The following is a 14,141-nucleotide window of genomic DNA, read 5'->3' on the forward strand; positions in this document are numbered from 1 at the left end:
CGGTCTCAAACTGGATTGTTATTGCAGTGTGTTTTGGATCCAAGGGTTCGATTGCCACCTAGGCCATGGAAACCCACTGGGAGACCCTTGGGCAAGTCACACTCTCTCAGCATCCTCAGGGGAAGAATTCAAAGATATAGCCGTGTTAGTCTGTAGAATCAGTACCTAGACAGACCTTGTGGCAGCTTTGAGACTGAAAGATAGAAGTTGGCAGCATGAGCTTTCATACACTTCAGTCTACTTCCTCAGATGCATTTAGATATGATAATAATGTAGAGTGTTGATTAATAGTAATGTAGAGGCCTTGTATCACCTTTGAGACTCACTGAAAGAAAGAAGTTGGCAGCATGAGCTTTCTTAGGCTTAAATAAATGCATCTGAGAAAGTAGACTGAGGCCCAGGAAAGCTCATGCTGCCAACTTCTTTCTTTCAGTGAGTCTCAAAGGTGCCACAATACCTCTCTACGTCCTCAGGGGAAGACAATGGCAAAACCTGCTCTCTTGCCACGAAAACCCCCATGATAGGTGTGTATGTGTTTGTGTGCTTTCAAATCAGTGGTCCCCAAACTGTGCCCCTTAAAAGAGCTTTTGGACTTCAGCTCCCAGAAGCCTCAGCCATGTTGGCCAATAACTTGGGATTCTGGGAGTTGAAGTCCAAAACCCTTAAACACACCATTTGTAAGGCGACAATATACTGTATAAAAAGATAATAATAAAGAGCCGCTCTTGCCTCTACTCTCTATGGTCTAGGCTAGGCGCTCTTGCTTCTTAACTCTATGGCGGCTGGGATTTATTGCTACTGTATAAAGATGATAAAGAGCCGCTCTTGCCTCTACGCTCTATGGTCTAGCCGCTCTTACCCCTTAACTCTATGGTGGGGGGAATGAGAGGCTTTTTGCGTGGGCTGTCGTCTAACTAGGAACCAGAAGTGTTGTGAAAACGCTATAGAGCCCGAACCCCTTTGGAGGCCGCTCCCTCTCCAAAGAGTCCGAACGTTGCCGTGTCGCGCATGCGCAGTTGGGCCCGCGAAATACAAAATGGGGCTGTTTTCCTTGCCTTGCTTTCCTACATTAATAATAATGGGAGCAGCCAGAGTTTCCTGACTCTGGGTTGTTCTGTGGCAGCAGCCAGGACGCAAAGACAGGTTTGGTTTCTTTTCCTTTTAAAGGCTTTTAAAACCCATAAGTTATTAGGTTGCATGGAGTTTCTCCCTAGTTCCATTGCACTGCAGAGATAATGCGGTTTCGCATCGCTTTAATGCCTCAGCAAACTACAAATCCCAGGATTCTGTGTCAAACTGCATTATTATTATTGTTATTATTATTATTATTTCCACAGTGCAGAGGCACATGGGATATGGATGATGTAGCTTCATCCTATGGGCTTTGTAGTTTTATAGGGTCTTTAAGCCTTTTCTGCCAAATGAAACTACAAATCCTCACAAAACTACAAATCCCAGGATTCCATAGCATTGAGCCAGGACAGTTGAAGGGGTGTCAAACTGCATTAATTCTGCACAGATACACTATCTTGTGTCCACACTGCAGAAACAACCCAGTTTGACACCTCTTTAACTGCCCTGGCTCAGTACTATGGAATTCTGGGACCTGCAGTTTTGTGAGACACTTGTTCTTCTCTGTCAGAGAGCTCTGGTGCTGCAACGAACTACAATCCCCAGGATCCCTTAGCACTGAGCCTGCGCAGTTAAAGCAGTCTCAAACTGGATTATTTCTGCAGTGTGGATGCAGCCTCTGTGAGGTGACTGTGTTAACAGGTAACAGGATAACTATGAAAGGAAACAAAATAGGACAATCCTAAATCTCTTGAAGGCTATCCAGTATTAGGATGATTTGTAAATCAAGGCTGCAGCCCTATGAAACCGGATGAACTTGTGGCCCTCTGATTGTTATTGACTTTAACTCCCATCACCCCATGACCCAGCATAGCCAATGGTGAGGGATGCTGGGAGTTGTAATCCAGCTAGTCTAAAGGGCTTCATGATTCGTGTCCCTAATATATGCACTTGTAAATCCCATTTAATTCAGCAGGATTAATGCACACCAAAAGGGCTGCATTGAGAAAGTGCACTCACAACGCTTATTTTAAATTTTATCTGTTGAAGCAGACTCACACTATAGAAATAAAGCAGCTTGACACCACTTTAAGTGCTGTAGCTCCATCCTATGGAATCCTGGGATTTGTAGTTATACAGGGTCTTTGGCCTTCTTGGCCAAAGAGTGCTGCTGGTGCCTCACAAAACTACAAATCCCAGGATTCTATAGGAAGTCCTGAGTGATGTCAAACTGCATTATTTCTACAGTGTAGGTGCATGCAGATTTTTCTGTGATGATTCCTTCTGAACCAACATTTCTGACTTATGGCAGCCAGAGTGGTGTAGTGGTTTGAGGGTTGGACTATATTTCTGGACACCAGAGTTTGAGTCCCTGTTCACTCATGGAAACCCTCTGGGTGACCTTGGGCAAGTCACACACTCTCTCAGCCTCAGAAGAAAGCAAAAACAACCGCCTCTGAACAAATTATGCTGAGAAAACCCTGCAATAAGGTTGCTTTAGGGTCAGTTGGAAACAACTTGAAGGCACACATCATCAGCAACAAGGGCCTGTTACAGACTGCCAAAATAAAGCTGCTTTGGGTCTCTTTGGAGGTATGCTGGAAGCTGCACCAAAGCTGCACTCTGGTGCTTAGGAATGGAGTGTGGCTTTGGCGCGACCTCCGGACTCTTAGGACCCATGCATCACTTAAATAGCATACCTTCAAAGAGACCCAAAGCAGCTTTATTTTGGCAGTCTGTAACAGGCCAAGGTGATCCTATCATGGGATTTTCTTGGCAAGACTTGTTCAGTAGGAAGCAAAGCTGTAGGGGAAGGCGTAGGAAAAGAGGAAAACCACATTCCTCAATCAAGGAAGCCATGGCCCTAAGTCTGAAAGACCTGACCAGGGCTGTACGAATGAGAGACCTGGAGATCTCTCATTCATAGGGTCTTCATAAGTCGAAGTCAACTTGACGACAGTTAACAACAACAACAACATCCTTATTCTGTGATCAGTGAGCCTTAGGTGACTTTAAAAGGGAGTAAAATATATTCATAGAAGACAATTCTGAAGGGAGATTCTGTATTTGGTTATGGCATGCCTCTCAACCCAGAGGTGCCTAGTGGTTTGCATGTCTGATACAGTGAATCTGCTGCAGGCTTTAATTCAGATATTAAAGGAGCTATCCAAGGTCCCAAACCTCATCGCCAATATTGTTTCAACACCTTTAAATTCGCACTATAATGCTAGTCCATTGACATTCTGTGAACAAATACCAAGAGAGGGCTATTGCTTTCAGATCCTGTTTTTTAACTTCTTCAATATGTCGGGATGACCAGGGTGGGAAGGAGATTATTTCTAGAATAGATTAAGTGAGGAGTCTTTGGCCTTATAGATGTTGCGCTCAACACCCACTGTCCTTTGTCATTGACCATACTGCTTTGGGAACTGATGAGAATTGTAGCCCAAACATGCTGAGGGTCAAATTCCCCCACTAGGACAAGATGGACATTTTGTTTAGTAGTACGTACTTACATTATGAGCACCTCTGAGACTATGGAAAGTATCTGTGGGCCTAAACAGATGGCCAGGATATCACAGGCCATCCCTGTGGTATCCTGCAGGTGGTTTCCACCTGAGTCAATCCACCTGGGTGTTCACATGCCCACCTGCTGCCACACCATTGATCTGCCACTGCACCCATCCCAAAGGCCCTTGGCATAGCCCATAAAGGCGGAAACGGCGTGCCTAGCTAAACCTACATTGCCAGATGCCCCCTTCCAACGCCAGAGGCTACAGCCTTTGGGACGGACACAGTGGCAGGTAAGGGGCACACAGGATCATCTGGTCTGCTGGCTATTGCTGCAGAACATCCAAGAAATTCAGTGACAAACAGCAGGTCATTTTGGACTGGATTAATGCTGCTTTGGACTGGGATCAGTCTGGGACTGTTAGATCAGTGTCCAGACCAGCCGATCCTGGTCTGGGGCTAATGGCCTGTGTCGTCCTGACAGGACAACACCAGGCCAGAGGTGGGGAACATGGGCCTTTATGCCCTGTTTCCTGTGGCACAGTAATTAAAAGCAGGATAGTAATTTCCAGGTAGCATTCTAAACCAATAAAATTGTGAAGCTAGTTAGTATGTGGTATGGTCCAAAACTCTCCCTTGTGTCTTAAAGTAAAGAAGATGAGGTAGCTTGAACTTTAGATATTTTCATCCAAGTGCATAGTTGTATTTGTGGAATTATTACTTCCTTATTGTAGGAGATATCATTGTTGTTTCTATTCGTTTTCCTAAATACTGTCGTATATTGTAGACAGTTGAGCAAAGAGGACTGTGCAGACATTAGCACAAATATTTAAATCAAAATGGATAATGATGACTGGTGATAGCATGCCATATTCTGTCCGGAGCATTTCGCTTTTTACGAAGAGCTGGTGTCCCAATGGTGTTAAATGAGATATTTTGGAAAATCCATACATGCTTTTTTCTCAAAGAAACCACCTGGATGCATGTCCTACTAAATTCATCGCACATGCATACATTCCCATTGTTTGGTTGTAGTCCTTCACACCTGGGGCTGGCAACATCTGACTGTACTTCTGGACTGCAACTCCTATCGCCCCTATCCGACATAATCAATGGTGGAGAATTACAAGAACTGGAGTCCAACAGCTTCTGGAAGGCCACAAGTTGCCCACCTCTGTTCATCCTTCTTATTTCTGTGCAGGCAAGCATAGGATTGCAATATAAGGTTACAGTTCTTTGCTTGCTAACTGATGGGCCAAGGAAAACAATGAGACATTATTCCAAGTAAAATGTACAAAATTGCACTTACATGTGCACACAGGGGCACCTACAACCACCTAATCCCTCTAACTTGCCACAGAGAATTTGAGATTAAATGGCCCTTGCTAAGGCATTTATGTTGTTAAACAAAAGTACATATGTGAGATCATTTAGCAGAATTCTGCCTTAACTGTTCAGAGAGCCTTAGCATTCATACTTGCTTTGTAAATTTAGCACAAACTGGTGAAACTTGGAGAAGCTGGGGAAAGTACAACATTCAGGATTGATGCCAATTCACCACCAGTGAGTAGGGTTGCTTTCTTTTTTGTTAGATCTAATGTTGTATAGGTAAGACTCCATTAGATGGCACTGTTTCCATCTTTTGGCTCAAAAGGATTAATTGTAGTGTTTTTTTGGTTTTTTCCTTCCTACTTTTGATTTTCGATTCACCTGGCCAAATTTCAGTTTACTAAATGTGCAATTTGATTTTCTGTATAGCAAGAGTTGGCACTGTTTCCGTCTTAAAGATATCTACTTGGAAACAAGTCCTTTTAATTTCACTATGTGAATTGAGTTTGTGTGGGATACTGGATTGCAGCTCCCATTATTACTTACCTTTATCTATAAGGGCTCGGGCTGATGGGAGCTGTATTCCAGCAACATGTAGAGGGCCACCAGTTGTCTAGCCTGTCTTAATGTCAATTGGATGATTTATTCCATACTTATGGGTCCACATAAAAATGCAGTTTATGTGCACACGCATACACACACACAGTAAATGCATATTTACAAGCAACCTATTTTACATGCATGCTGCAGAGTTCGAGTTTTCTGAAGGTCCATAGATACATAAGAAGAGCTATGTTGGATCAAGCAAAAAAAGATCTCTTTACTAGTTCAGAATTTCCCTCTCACATTGTGTAAGTACTGCCTGTGGAAATACAAAGGGAGTAGGCCTTGTGTACTTTGGTCCTTCAGCAACTGATACTAGAGGAATGGGGGCCTTGTGGCTTTCTAGAACCTAAGGGACTCCAACAACCTTTTTTTTGTTCAACTTTGGCCATGCTGACTTGGACTGATAGGAGTTGCAATCCCACAGTATCTGAATCCCACATATTTCCTGTAATGTTGTGTGACCTGTTGCCTCTGATACTGCAGGTCATCTGTATTCATTGTGGCCAATAAGTTTTGATAGTGTTATTTGTTCCATCCTCTTTTAAAGCAAGTGAGTACCATCATATATAATGGGAATGAGTGCCATAGCTTATTTTCTGTATGAATTTCCATGATTAGCTCATGGAACTGTTAGCCATTGTTTCTGTCTATGACATTGGTGGATAACGGACAGATATGCATTTGCTAACATAGGCAGGCTTCCATATGGCACAACATAGCTTTATTGTTCCACATGTGGAACCATATAGCTGGGAATTCAATGCCACTGTCTCTTACTACTGAGCTGCTGTAGCCTCCTGCTCCTGCTGCCCTTCTATAACTGGTTGAAAATGAGGGAGTGAGTATCTGGATATGTCCCCATAGTCAGCTGCAGAATGATTACTTAATCTGTTGAGATGCATTAGAGTCCTCTCAGCAAATGATTTAATATTTCTGTGCCTGGCTACAGAGACATAACAAGATGCTTACTGAATCACCATCCCTCATTCACACACTCTCCACCAGGTTCAGAATGGCTGCAGCAACTCTTCACTAAATCCAGGGACATGGGCTTTGGTCAGTGCAGAAGGAGGAAGGGAATGCTAAACTCCGAATCAAGCTAAAAATGGCATTTGCAGGTGTGTGAATGTATTCAAGTCACCTATTGACCCCATGAATTCAATAGTGTTTTCTTAGGTAAGGTTGTTTGTTTGTTTTGCTAGTTCCTTCCTCTGAAATGTAGCCTACAGCACCTGGTATTCGTTAGCAGTCTCTCATCCAAGTACTGTACCAACCAGAGCTGACCCTTCATAGCTTCCTATGGGATCTGGTGCATTTAAGGTATTTGGGTCTGTTATTTGCAGACAGACTTTTACAGTAGACGTTTGCCACCTTATGATATTAACTAGAGGCCAACCATAATGTGTGAAGGAAGTAACCCATCATGATATAAAATCTTGCATGACACCTAAGGATAGTTTTTGTTTATTTGTTATTAGCTATAAAGAAGACCAAATGAATAACAATAAAAAATGAGGTATTGGATAGAGTAGGTTTTTTGGTCAAATGTTTCAGTTGCCATCGTTTCCAGAATGTCCCAGATGATGCTTTACATTTGTGATCCTTGGCCTTCTACTCCCATCACCCTTAGCCAGCACAGTCAGTGATGTGAGGTTATGGGGTTTTTAATCCATCAACTTTTGTCCAATGGCCAGTAGTCTGTTTTTAATCCAGTATCTGGCATCCTTTTGGTTAGTCCCAACTAGAGTAACATCAAATCACTTGTTAAATGTTGATTCAATAAATAAGTAAATTGCATTGAGTCAATAAGTTTACTTTGCTTAGAACTAACAGCTAGATATAGGCTTATGTAGAATAAAAAGGTGTAAGGGAACCCAGTAGCATCTTTGAGATTAAATGGGGAAAATACATTTCTACCATAAACTTACTTGGATTGCAGTACATTTCATCAAAGCAGACTGTCGTCCACATAAGCTTATGCTGGAAATTTATTTCCCCCAGTTAGTCTCAAAGATGCCACTTGATTTCTTTTTATACTAAAAGAGACTCAGAGGACTCTCTCTTCCGAGTTTAATAGGAGAGACTCTCAGGTAAGTGTGTATAGGATTGCAGCTTTAATTTACTTTAATTACAGTTCTGAGATTCTGTGTGTGAAAATGAAATTGTGTTTTTAAATTCAATCTCATTCTGTTTGAATTTTTTAAAAGGCTGGAATGAAGAAAAATAACCAGAAGAATTTCAGTGATCTTATACTTGGAGGAGAGACCACTAGGGCACTTAGCACAGGAGAATGGCAAAGAAGAAAGGGGTGTTAATTTAGGCTGGGGATGAAGAGAGGAAAATAACACCAGGATGGATGGAACATGAAAGGCAAAACGTGAGAAGAATAGGAAGGTGTTAGAAAGGAAAAACCACAAATAGAAAGGATAGTCACAAGGAAGGGGAGGGGCAGAAATAAATTAAGGCTCTCATCCTGTGCAGATTTACCTGGGAGTCGACTCCATTGAATATAATGGGATTTATGCATGAATAAGTGTGCCTAGGATGGTGCTGAAATTAATGAATGAAAAGTAAGCAGTGGGCTGCCTGTTTAGGAGCTTGTTTTACATTTCAAAAATATGTGCCCTAAATTTGGTTTGCTCTAGGTGACAAATGTTAATTATGAAAAGTAGCAGTAGTGTAGGGCCAGAAATCCTGTTTTATAAATGTAGTCCAGATGTTGAAGGAAGATAGGTGCGTGCGTCTACCACTGATACCTTTATTATCATCTGGAAGATGTATATGCAGTATTCCTTTTCCAATATGAGATGATTCACACATTACAACCTTGAAACAAAATGCAATTAAACAATATATGAAATAAGAAACAGGGGAATAAACAGTGTCAAGTAAAAACAGTGGGCATATTTTAAAGTCTATTAAAAACTGCTTAGAACTACCAGGGCTTTAAAAATGTCAAAGGGGGCATGCTAGAGAAATGGAGCCAGTGCAAGGAAAGCCTTGTTTCTTATGCCCACCAACATAATGTATAGATAGAATTGTTATATGGGAGCTGGCTCCCTCTGATCTTAGGGGCACTGATAGGTTGATATTGGCTGCAGCTGCACTGCAGAAATAATCCAGTTTGACACTGCATTAACTGCCGTGGCTCCATTCTGTGCTATCCCGGGAATAGTAGTTTGCTGTGGCACAGAGCTCTGACATAAAAGGCTAAATGTCTCATAAAACTATAAATCCCAGAATTCCATAGCATGGAGCCATGGCAGTTAAAGTGGTGGCAAACTGGATTATTTCTGCAGTGCAGGTGAAGCCATTGCTATAATTGGTTCTTCAGATGATCTGGTGTCAAGCTGCATAGCATCTTAAAGATGACAACTGTTGCTTTAAATTGGACGCCCAAAGACAATGGTAATTAGTAGAGATGATACAGAACTGGTTATGTTTTTAACTTCTAGCAGTACTGTAGTGGTTTTACGTCTTGGGGCGTTCAGACCATTTTTATTAAAGGTTTCCATTTACAGTGAGTGCAGTCCCAAAAATGGGCCAGAAAGCAGGCTGGAATGGATCCAAATGATCATTACATTAACAGATAAATTAAGTAAAGAATACTTATGTCATTTCATAATGCTATATCCTGGATGTTTTAAACATGTTTTTAATGGCACTGCAACCCATGTAGGTTCAGGCTCTCATCCTTATAATATCCATTATCTAAAAGTCTTGCTGGTTGTAATTTAAGGTTCATTACCAGAGCCCTCAAATGTATTTATGTTGATCTTTGCAGGCAACGTGTCTGAATATTTGGAGTCATGGGAGTGACTAATCTGTGGCAGATCCTGGAACCTGTAAAACAGCATGTTCCCCTCCACAATCTTAAGGGGAAGACATTAGCTGTGGATTTAAGTCTCTGGGTGTGTGAAGCACAAACAGTTAAAAAGATGATGGGAATAGTCACAAAACCTCATCTTAGGTAGGTAAAATGATTGTAACTAATATGGATTACCTGTAAAACAAGTTGCCTACTTTATGTAGTAGAATAATGTGGACATTGGATTTATCTTCCCTCCCCCTTCTCCCAGAATATGGAAAATTACTTTTTAAAAGTAATTTGTTATCTAACTCATTACAATGTCCTCAGACAGTATTGTGTTGCATTTAGCATTACAAAAATAAGCTTTGAGACATTTTCCACATTTCTTGCTACAATCAGCCCTCTGGTTTGGAGTGTCCATGGCTAGCGCCACCCCATAGAAGTGAATGGCAGCACATGCATGCAGGCATGCCAATGCAGACATGCACATGTCACCATCCAAGACTTAGGGTCCATACAGACAGGCCAAAATAAGGCTGCTTCGGGTCACTTTGGAGGTATGCTGTTTAAATGACACACACATCTTAAGAGGCTAGAAGCTGCACCAAAGCTGCACTCCAGTCCTTACAACTGGAACATGGCTTTGGTGTGGCTTCCGGCCTCTTAGGACGCATACATCATTTAAACAGCATACCTCCAAAGTGACCTGAAGCAGCTTTATTTTGGCCTGTCTGTATGGGCTCTTATATGTATTTGAGATCCTGCAGTATTTTGGATCCATGAAGTGGTGATGGTTGAGAACTGAAATGGAAGACTGACTTTATTGTTTTATAAAATACATGCTTACACTTGTGGTAGTGTTGTGTCTACAGATTGTTGCTAACCTATGGCAATCTCAAGACAAACTGATAATGGGATTTTGTTGGCAAGACTTGTTCAAAGGGGCTTTGCCTCTAAGCTGAGGGAGTGTAACTTACCCACAGTCACCCAGCGGGGTTCTGTAATCGAGTGAGGATTTGAGCCCTGGTCTCTTGGACTTGTTAAATGACCTAAAATATTGGGGGGGGGGGGGTTGTCGTCCCAGAATAGCATCCGAAAAGTAATTTGAATAAAAAATGAGCAAACATTGTATGTTACATGGCTGCAAAGTAGTGCTGGTAGCAATTTTTGCAAAAAGGCACATGTCATACCAACGTTTATTTTAAAAACTTTTGGATTTGTTCTCATTTGCTTTTAATGAAAAAGCTTTAGTGAAAAAGTTGTGAAGCTAGTGTGAGAGCTGTAAAAATGTGTTAATGTGTTTAAGTTAATAATTGGGGGGGGGGGACAATGAAAATTTTAAGCATGAAAATAAATGAATCAGCCCTATATGGGTTACTGATGTCTAGTATGGGAGGTATCAGTTGATATTGATTAATTTATTTTTGTTACATGTATAAGATATAGGAAGTAAGGAATAAAGAAAGGAGCATAGTTAAAAGTGGATTGCTCTGGTGCATCCCCGCCAATACTTGCAGGGCAGCTGGTGATGCAATGAGTCTGTTCAGAGTTAGCCTGAACTTGAAAAGAGCTATTCAAGTTGTTGAACTGTAACCTCAAAATAGATTCAGTGCTTTGGATCGCTACATTAAAGTTCAGGCTAAATCCCTGAACAGACTAATTGCATCACTGTCATGAAAGTCAAGGTTCTTGAGACAGAGAAGCCACTAGCCACCACTGTCCCTTTGTGAAAATGTGCTTGCTTATGCATGCACCACAATAAATATTTAGTTAACATTCTGTTAACAATTGGTGTCTGCCAGCAATCATCTTGCACAAAAATGACTTCACTCTCTTATATTACAGGAATCTTTTCTTTCGGCTCTCTTTTTTAACACTGATGGATATCCATCTGGTGTTTGTAATGGAAGGAGACCCTCCAAAATTGAAAGCAAACACAATGGAGAAGAGGACAGAGATTCGCTTTGGACCATCTAAGAAGTCTAGGACTGCAAGAACAGGGAGATCTCGTTTTAAGTCTTTACTGAAAGAGGTAACTTGTCATGGTTGGTGGTAAGGCTGAGTCAACCTTGGAGCCTTGGGATCAAACTCACAACTTTGAGGCTGCAATACTGGCATTTAACCATTGTGCCACCAAGGCTCACAGCAACAAATAAGTGCAAGGTGACTGAAAAAAGGAGCAGTTTATTGTAGAATTCTTTAAAAGGGTAAATCTTTGCCTAGCATCTGCTTGATACTGGTGCCCTGGAAAGGTTACAAAGTTCATTTAGCACTCAGAATATACTCTGTAGGTTTTTATCACTGTAAATTGTTTAAGGCAGGAAGTGAGACCCATGTGGCCCAATACATGCTGTTGGACTTTAAGCCCTAGCAATCCTAGCCAGCACAGCCAATTGAGGAATGGTGGGAGTGGCAGACCAATGACATCTGGAGGGCTGCAGGATTTCCATCCTGCCCTACAGTGTTTTCTCTTTAAATATAGGTTTAGGGATCTGTGATGCTTTACTCTGAAGAACGTTTGGTGGCAGTATCTTTCAACCACCGTCCCCCAAAATGACTCATGCTTTAGCTCTTATTGCTTCTTCTCTTGACCTTTTTGCTTCCTCAGTGCCTTGAGATGCTGGAGTGCTTAGGAGTCCCTTGGGTTCAAGCAGCTGGTGAAGCAGAGGCCATGTGTGCTTACCTAAATGCCAGTGGCTTTGTGGACGGCTGCATCACGAACGATGGTGATGCCTTCCTTTATGGTGCTCTAACAGTTTACCGGAATTTTACTATGAACATAAAGGTAAATCCCTGGGGCTGTGGCAAAATGTGCTTCCTTTGGATTAAACAGAACAAAACTAAACTTGATAGGCTGAACAATATACTGCTGCTATTCTTCTCTTTTTTTGTGGAGCAGGGGGAGACTTCATATCATTTTGGATTCATTGAGTATGGGAGTAAGAGCCATTACTCAGTGGATCTTACATTTGAATAGACTTGTCTGAAATTGTAAGTCTTAGCAGTACTGTGTAATAGCACTGTAAAACAATAAACCCTCCTAGGCTACAGTTTGGCATTATTTCAGGAGTAGGTGGTTGTGTTATCTTAGATGTCACTGGATTGAGGTTTTAGCAGTGGTAGCTAAAATAGCCCATTAGTAAGGGTTGCTAGGAGCTGCAAGTAAATAATATCTGAAGGGCTAGGTGTGTGTGTCCCCCACCCCCCATGGCATGTGAAATATGAATGAAAAATGAGGAGCTGGCCTCTACATGTGCTGCAATTTCTATATGGTTCTGAGCAAAGCCTCATCTGCCAGTTCCCCCATCCACACAGCAGTCAATGGCTGCCCTGTGGCCATGTTTAGTGGTGATGTTACTTTTTTCTTTCCTTCTTTGCTTTGTTTTTGTTTGAGCAGAGAAAGCTTATTCAGTTCTCACTGAATAAATGTAGAAAGCAGCCATTATTAATGCTTTGGGTTACAGCTTTAATCAGAGCTGGGGGGGTGGTGGAATACTGTACTACTTCTTTTTTTGGCCTATAGCTTCCAGAATCTCCCAGCCTGCACAGGCCCTGGTTGTACAGACCTGAAGATTGTGGGAGTTGTAGCCCAAAAGTGTAACATTTCCAACCTTGATTAATGCCATACTCAAGATGATTCCATTGCAGATATAATTGCCATCTTGTTATATTTTTTACAGGACCCACATGTTGACTGCTATTCAATATCAGCTATTGAGAAAAAACTAGGATTCAGCAGAGAGTCTCTGATTGGATTGGCCATTCTGCTTGGCTGTGATTATCTCCCTAAGGTAAAGAGGCAGAGCAAAACAGGAATGTAAATGGGGTTTTTATTATGTGCCTTCAAGTCATTTCTGACTTATGGCAACCTGAAGTAAACCTACCATAGGTTTTCTTTTGAAAAAAATATAGAGGTGGCATTTACCATTGCCATCCTCTTGAAGCCAAGAGGATGTGAGTTGCTCAGGGTCACTCAATGGATGTCCATGGCTGGATTCAAATTCTGCTCTTCCAATGTCCTGGTCCAACACTCAAACCACTGCACCACACTAACTCTCAGCATAATATAACTGCTCTTGGTGTTTTTTCTGTCAGCCACTAACAGATTCTAGAGTAGGGTGGGGGGAAATGTGGCCTTTCAGATCTTTTGGCCTAAAGTCTTCATTGGCCCCAGCCTGCACATGATAAAAAGGATTGTGGGAGTTGTAGTTCAATTTATCTCTTCCCTGCCAATGAGACTTGCATTAATATGCAATGCACTCCCTGAAGGAGAAAAGAAAATCTTCCCCATGTGCTAAATATGAAGTTTAGCCCTATTAGTAGGTCACATTGAATCATGGTATTCTACCAAACCTTAAATCAGGAGTGCACAATGTATGGCTCGATAGATGTGGTTGAACAATCATTCCATCACCCTTTCTCCTGCAGCCCAATAATACCTGGAAGGTTTTGGTTGGGTTGCAACTATTCTGCCTTAAAAGTTTCAGCCTTCTGCCACTCATATTTAAAGTTGCCATTGTGTCCTGGCAGCTTCTAACAGTGATAACTGCAGGTGGCTGGTGAGGATTACCACAGTTTCCCAATTCTGTTCCTCTTCTCCATAAACAAATCATTCTTCAGTGGTGTCAACTTCATTTTCTGATGTTATTTGTACCTTAAAGATATCAATACACTGTATTGTTTGATAGCTTTGTTTTTGCTTTCAGCTGGCAAATACTGCAATGCAGGAATAGCATGTCCTACTGCAACATCCTTATGTGTCTCCTTGATATTTTTGTTTCTTTGTTTAGCTGATGCAGCTGTCTAAATAAAA

General features: G+C 41.7%; 1 protein-coding gene across 2 annotated transcripts in view; it reads left to right on the forward strand.

The window, feature by feature from the left end:
- The first annotated feature begins 1,031 nt into the window (after window positions 1-1,031).
- GEN1 (GEN1 Holliday junction 5' flap endonuclease) overlaps window positions 1,032-14,141 on the forward strand; it is a 37,118-nt gene continuing 24,008 nt past the window's right edge. Inside the window, exons 1-5 of one of the 2 annotated variants that reach the window (XM_042445571.1) lie at window positions 1,032-1,143; window positions 9,302-9,487; window positions 11,174-11,360; window positions 11,937-12,113; window positions 13,009-13,119. In XM_042445571.1, coding sequence (XP_042301505.1) covers window positions 9,327-9,487; window positions 11,174-11,360; window positions 11,937-12,113; window positions 13,009-13,119 — 636 coding nt within the window. In that variant the 5' untranslated portion in view covers window positions 1,032-1,143; window positions 9,302-9,326. Of the gene's footprint in view, window positions 1,144-6,524; window positions 6,636-9,301; window positions 9,488-11,173; window positions 11,361-11,936; window positions 12,114-13,008; window positions 13,120-14,141 lie in introns of those variants that run through there. The other variant, XM_042445570.1, reaches the window with a different exon arrangement.

This window comes from Sceloporus undulatus, chromosome 1 (assembly GCF_019175285.1).
Source record: "Sceloporus undulatus isolate JIND9_A2432 ecotype Alabama chromosome 1, SceUnd_v1.1, whole genome shotgun sequence".
NCBI classification, from domain to species: Eukaryota; Metazoa; Chordata; class Lepidosauria; order Squamata; family Phrynosomatidae; genus Sceloporus; species Sceloporus undulatus.